This window comes from Monopterus albus, unplaced genomic scaffold (assembly GCF_001952655.1).
Source record: "Monopterus albus unplaced genomic scaffold, M_albus_1.0 scaffold69.1, whole genome shotgun sequence".
Taxonomy (NCBI): Eukaryota; Metazoa; Chordata; class Actinopteri; order Synbranchiformes; family Synbranchidae; genus Monopterus; species Monopterus albus.
The window spans coordinates 3,083,765-3,090,600 of NW_018127949.1; the positions used below are offsets into that span (position 1 = coordinate 3,083,765).

The window sequence follows — 6,836 nt, forward strand, 5'->3', positions numbered from 1 at the left end:
CACGGCCCCCCCCCCCCCTTCTCTTTCCTTTGCTCATTTTTGTTCATGCTTTCGACTCTTGGTAATGACTGCTTGTGCCATAATCATCATGAGGCTTACCAAGTTAAATAGGGCTCAGGCAAGCTACTGTGCTGTGAGGAAATTTAATCCAGGCTTTAACTGACTATAGACTGCTGCCTGAGCAAAGCAAAAAACTGTCTGAGTAACAAACAGGGCCAGACTGAAACACAGACTTTAGCTGGAAAAAGATCTGTTTTGAACCAAAAATCACCATGAAACACCAGAATAGCAACACAACTACGTATGTTCCTTGTTAGATTTTCCAAATGCTAACATCTTATATATGGCTTTTGTAGTGTTCTGTTTTTGTCTTGTTTGGTTAGAAAAATGACTAACCTGTATTCTTACAATTGTAGCATTTGATCCTGTGTTAACAATTTACCAAAGGCAATTTTTAAAATAAATACATGCATGCATCAAAGCAAAGAAAGCAGGCCTCTTAAGACAACTGATGGCATCTATGTGATGATTTCCACCACTATATGCCACACAAATGAAAATCATATATAGGGCCATAACCACTGCAGCATATGACATACTAGAACTATGGCCTACATTTCAAAATTACTTACTATTCTCCTACTGATGCTCAATTTCCACCAAAACTGGAAGTTAGTTTTTGTTCTAAAAATCTTCACATCCCTGAAAATATAAAAAACGTGGCTTAGGTGTTCTAAATGACAGTTATGGCCCTAGTTTAGAGGACAATGCAGCCAAACATGAAATTCCCAAAAATAAAACATGGATGGCATAAAAGGAAACTATCGAAGTTGTTGAAATTGTTGCTATATTATTAATTAAATATGGTGTGGTATCTGGAATAGTTTTGTGGTTATATAGGACCGCATACACCACAGGTTATCACGTTGGAGTTGTGGATTACATTTCAAAATAAAAATACTCACAATTTACACTTCTGGTGAAAGTCAGTGTCCAACAAAATGTTTGGTAACATACTTGATGTTGCAACGGTTTCAAAAGCCCACACAGCTCCCAGAATTCTGAGGACATACCCTACTGTAAGTGGCCCAGTTTGAGAGGACACTCGAGCCTACCAGTTGCAAAATCTTGAAATTCAGGTGTTTTGTTTGGTAAGGTGCACTTTAAGAGAACACAGCAACAGGACAATAGTGTCTACAGGGTAACATCATATGTAATATACTATTCTTACAAACTGCGGCTCGAGGCAAGACATAGCTTTTGCAGCTGTGTGTGTGTGTGTGTGTGTGTGTGTGTGTGTGTGTGTGTGTGTGTGTGTGTGTGTGTGTGTGTGTGTGTGTGTGTGTGTGTGTGTGTGTGTGTGTGTGTGTGTGTGTGTGTGTGCGCGCGGACAAGGCCTGTGGTTTATGCTTTGGAAAGATAAAGTATCCCTGACCCTGTGGTTCCAGGAAGACACGTAGGCACTGACTGGCCATTCAGCAAGTATATAAGAACCAAAGGTCCCCCTCTGTCACCCTCAGTGCAAGTCTTACTATGATGCAAACACACACGAGCACACACAGCCACACACAGTTTTCTTCTCTTTCATCATAATGCTGGCCGAGCACCTAAATCAAAGAAATGGCAGCACATCAGGGGAATCATCTGAGACTGAACAGCCACAGAAACATGGTGCTGTCACCTGGAAGACCTCCACAAAACAGACCAGCTCTCCTCCTCACATGCACATACGTTATTCCTCTCCGTGCCCTTTAATACCTCTTTGCCCTTCAGTAGCAATCTGCATAGAAATGTGTGCATTCTATCATTCAGTGACTAGACATTACACCCTGGCTAATATGAGAGGTCCTCGAATGACTGAAAATGAACCCTTGAAAAGACCAGACGTTTGCATTATGCCTCCACGATTGCATCTCTTACAGGGAAAGACTTGATTATGTCATTTGCCATGTCCACATCATGCTGGTTTTTATATCTTTGCCAGGAAATCTACCTCTGACAGGTCATTAGTCATCCCCCCTCCCCGCACGCACATAAAACATCAATTCCACTCAATATCCTTGCAAACCCCCGTGCTTCTCAACAAACGCCAGAACAAAGAAAACGCTATGTAAACTGCTGCCGTGCTCTGATTAGCTCTCATTCCAAAGCAATGCAGAAATAAGGCACTCATTCCCCACCCTGTTTGAGATAACTGCCCCTTTTCAACAGCCACATCATCCCTCCATACCCATACATGCCTTGTAACATGAGTGCATCTGTTTAGCTATTCTCATCAGCTACTTATGTAGTGACATTACGGAAGCCTGTTGCTTACAGAACCAATAATCTATATCGCCTCAGGCTCCCTTATATCCACTAACCTACCACTTCAGCAGCAGCAGAAGTGGAGCTACTTTTGTTGAAGAAAAAAAAGCCTCCACAGAGGTATAGCAGCTTTCTTGACTGACCTGGGTGGTTGGCTACATCATCTTGACATGTAATTATCTAAAGCCCTTTAATCACTTCCATAAAGATTAATTGCAGGAGACAACAGCGGAGGTCGTGTCTTCAAATCAAAAAACTCCTTGGCAGATTGACACAGCGCTGTAACAGAGTTCAGACTTAGGTGTTTTATAAGGGTCAGCTGCTGGAACTGAAGCACTTTTTAATGCTGTAATTGCAAGCTCAGCAAAGTGGGTTTTATGGCATAAGCTGCAAAGAATACTATTCAAGTTTTTAGCCGTCTTTTTCAGATTTGAGAGATTTTCTGCATGCTGATACTGAGCTCTGCAGTTTTTTTTTTCTCCTTGTGACAAAGACGTTCTCTTACCTTCATCTCTTTTCCTCTTTTCACCATTGGATCGTGGAATTCCCAGAATCCCATTGATGGAGTAGGATCCTGCAGGGTCATTGGAGGTGCTGGTTACAGGCGGAGAGACTGTGCTTGGTACTAGGGAAAAGACAAAAAAAGGTTTATATTTTACAGTGAATACATGGTTGTACTGTATGTGCAGTGACTCATTGTGGTGCTCCTGTGGATGCTGATGTTGTGAGCTTAAGTGTTACCTATAGTATGGCCTGGTGTCGACAGGGATGTCCCATCAGGGGATGGATGGAAAGGCTGCTGGACTTTTGTTCGGATGATCCTGGGGAACAAAGCAAAAGCAGATGTCATTGATTTTTTATGACCAACTTCTCTTCCTGCCCCTAAATTATGTGTAATCTTGGTTCACAGCAGATACTATGGAGATATGATGCTATCCACGCATGACTCAGACGCAAGAAGGGCTCTAGTCGGTGGTTCTATCTCGGTGGTGAAGTCTAGAGAAAAGTCTTCACTGCGCTTTTGGTCTGAGTGATCTTGCAAACAAAGCATGAAATCACATCAATTCACCTCAATGATCAGCTTCACTGACTCTACCTGGCCCACACTAATCAGCACCACCCTCTCCTCCCCCCTATGGAGTGGGTTTCACAGGGGCCAAACGCAGCCCTATAGCAGCTCTCTGCTTCCCAGATCAAACATCTCTGTAGAACCAGGGGCTCCCATGTGCCAGTGCGGATGAGGTTGTATTGATTGGGGCTTGGGGAGAAAAAGTTGGGGATTAGTCACACGGGCAAACAGATGCAAATAGAAAGCTATAAATTATATGTGACAGGAAAGCAATAGTTCCTTATTGCCTTGCACAAGCTTACGCCAGCATTAGATTCCTTTAATCTGAATGGCACTTGGGGAGAAAAGGAGCTGTCACAATAATTTGTAAACTTTAAAACTATTCATCATGCCACAAGAGTTATTGTAGGGCACAAGGTAAAGAGTCTGAGTGAGAACTATAGACCCTTTTAGAGTTCACTTCTTTACAAAATTCTGCTTTTGTTTCCATGTTGTCATTTCTTTGCATATTTTATTTCAGCAGAATGAAAAGATTTACTTGCTCAGATGAAACTCCACAGTATGTAGTGTCCAGATTATAATTTTAAAGCAAACAACACTGCTCTTCTTTTATTTTTATTATCTAGAAACACATCAGATGAATAGGATATTTATGCTACTGTAGGTGCCAGGAGGCTTCAAAGGAATAAATCCAACACTGTCACAGATAAAAAAAAAAAAATAGAGGCAAGGCAACCAAACAACAAGCTTTTCCACAGAGCATGTATTGATGTTTTAATTTTTTTCACTTCTCCCCATAACAGTTATTCGACCCCTTGACTCGTGTGTGCTACATAAATTCAAAGACTTTATTTGGTATCCATGTTCTTGATATTGAATAAGCAATTTGGGAGAATGAATTAATGACCTGGCTGTTGCTGAAAATCCCCCGAAGAAATATTAAAATTGCTTTACTTCTGAATCAATACTTTCGAGCGCCATTGAGGACTTTTTTTTTTTTTTTTTTATGCCTACCAGGGTAGCGTTACTTGTTGGTTGTGGTGGCCCTGACACATAGTACAACACTATCTCTGTAGCATTTAATAATGCATGCAGGGGAAAGGTGTTTAAATAGAGCATCTGCTTTTGTCAACAGTGGTGAGGTCAGACTGTCTGCCACAGAAACCCACAAATGGCCCCAGTTAGAACCATCCAACTGGAAAAGACTTTGACTTCAGTCTTTTTTTTTTCTGCTTTGTCTTAACAGGGGAAACCCCCTTTAAACTGCTCTTGTCATGAAATCTAAAACAGTGATGATTAAACAGCCTGAAGTAGCATCACGTGATCTGGAACAAAGTCTGCAACAGTTATTAAAAACCATTGTCCCCATTGTCCTTTTTCTTTGGACTGCTCCTTTAGAAATTCAAGAAACAATTTGTGTGCCATCTCATTTTGTGTGTATATGCCACTGAGTGTGTGTGGCGCTAGAGTACAGAGCAACACACTGAAGTCTTACATTTCTTAAGCTAAAAAAAAAAAAATTGTCAACATTAAGCCATAATAGAAATTCAAAGTAGCTCTCATATTTCACTGATAGAATTACAGCTCTTTGTATTCACAATTTAATTTCCCACATAAACAAAGACACATAAAGCTTCCCCCCAGACCAAAAGCTTTAATTGGAAGTGGAAAAAAAACTTTAGAGGGCTCTTTTAATGATATTAATGTACATTTTGAATTTATCACATACATGTGTCTGAGCCTCCTTAAATTGGGCTTTTTAAGCAGCCACGAAGCATGAAATGAATTTTCTTCAGCCTTTTCTCTATTTAAAAGATGTCTTGTGTGGAGCTGTCCACGCTCTCCCATCAGCTCATTAAAATGTAATGCTGATGTTGGCTCTATGGAACAGTGCCTCTTAACCAAAGTTCATCACCAGGGATCTCTGGTGGTGGAGGTGGGGGGTGTCCTGCGTCCTCCTGTAGCTGCCATTCTCAAACTATAGTGCTGTTTATGACTTTCTTAAAGAAAGCTGCAGACGTGGAACTCGGATAGTGATATTTGCAACACAAAATTTAGTTATTTCACCTGATAAATTATCATATGAGCGTTTTAATGCTACAATCAAGGCAAAATTGATGTTGCGATTTTATGCATCATCATAATGTCACATCAATATTAATTACAGCACGATAACACCCTGAATTTTAATGCAAGGAGTTAAATCGGGATTTTTATTGATAAAGAGAAAACAGAGGCGTCAGAAATCTTCACAATAAAATATTTTAATGCAGTATTTTACATGTACAAATTACAGCCAATCTGTTCTCCTCCAATTACCCTTTTGGACCATTCCTTCAATATAAAATCCTGCAGAAAAGCCAGTGTTGCTGTCTGTGTGCACCAGCTCCAGCACATTAGATGTGCTAAAGAAAATTGGCCTGCTTTATAGCGCCACGGGATCTGGTCACCGAATATTGATCGGTTTTCATCTCGACAGATTCGCTCAGTCCTGGATGTGCTGCTGATTGTTGAGGGAGTTTGGTGTGAAAGATTGAATTGCACCTCTGAGACCGCAGGCAGCCTCGGCGTGCCGGGCAGCAACTTGGTCAGACAGTATTCTGCTGTGGGTGGTGGCGCTTAGCGCAGATATAGCAACTGTGATAAATGATTGTCAATTTGCGCTCTGCCAGCCCTCTTCACTGGAGTGTTTACGTCCTGCTGCCCCGTTGTTTAACTAGTTTACACACGGAAATCAAACGAGAGGGCCACACTTTTGTAGCTATTTTAGGCTATATTTTCATTTCTTTTCCTACCTGTTAATGGATGAGACGCTGGGGACAGTGTCGTTGTCGCAGATGCCCTCTGCCAGCAGTCTGTCTCTGATCTCCCAGGCGAACATAGTTGGGTTTTGTCTCTTGTAGTCTGCGATTTTTTCCACCACCTTTGGCGTGGCCACTTTAGGTTTAGACCCACCAATCACCCCTGGTTTGATGCTGCCAGTCTCATAGTATCTGCAAAAATAATATTCTCCATTGACACAATGATAGCATCCCTGAAGTAATCATTCAGTGTAATATTATTTTAAGCTCAGCGATACACTCACAGATAAGAGCTTTGGGGAGTTATTGTTTATTTTTTTTAAAAGAGAGATGTCCAAAAGTGCATGTGTTTTCAGCAAAGCATCACACATCTCAAAACAAACACAACTTACATTAAAAACAAATTAAAATACAAGAAAAACGCAGTAGCGCTTCTATTAATAAACGACATGGATGCAGTTCGATCAAATTGCTACTGAACCTTTTCACCAGTATCCACACAAAGAATGAGAGAGGGCCCAGCTGAACTCTGCTGGTCTTTAACACAGCGACAATCAATTTTAGAACAATTAAATATAAGCAAAGCTGCCTGGAACCACGTCAGTATACATGGCTGTTTTTGCGCCGTGTCCTTACAGCCACTACTATCTACCTGTCCA

The 6,836-nt window shown here is 41.1% G+C and overlaps 1 protein-coding gene across 1 annotated transcript in view; it reads right to left on the reverse strand.

Moving 5' to 3' along the window:
• Positions 1-6,836, reverse strand: part of LOC109963018 (paired box protein Pax-2a-like) — a 34,340-nt gene that overhangs the window by 25,119 nt on the left and 2,385 nt on the right. The window contains 4 exon segments of the mRNA XM_020605253.1: positions 2,813-2,932; positions 3,049-3,128; positions 6,172-6,456; positions 6,706-6,718. Coding sequence (XP_020460909.1) covers positions 2,813-2,932; positions 3,049-3,128; positions 6,172-6,456; positions 6,706-6,718 — 498 coding nt within the window.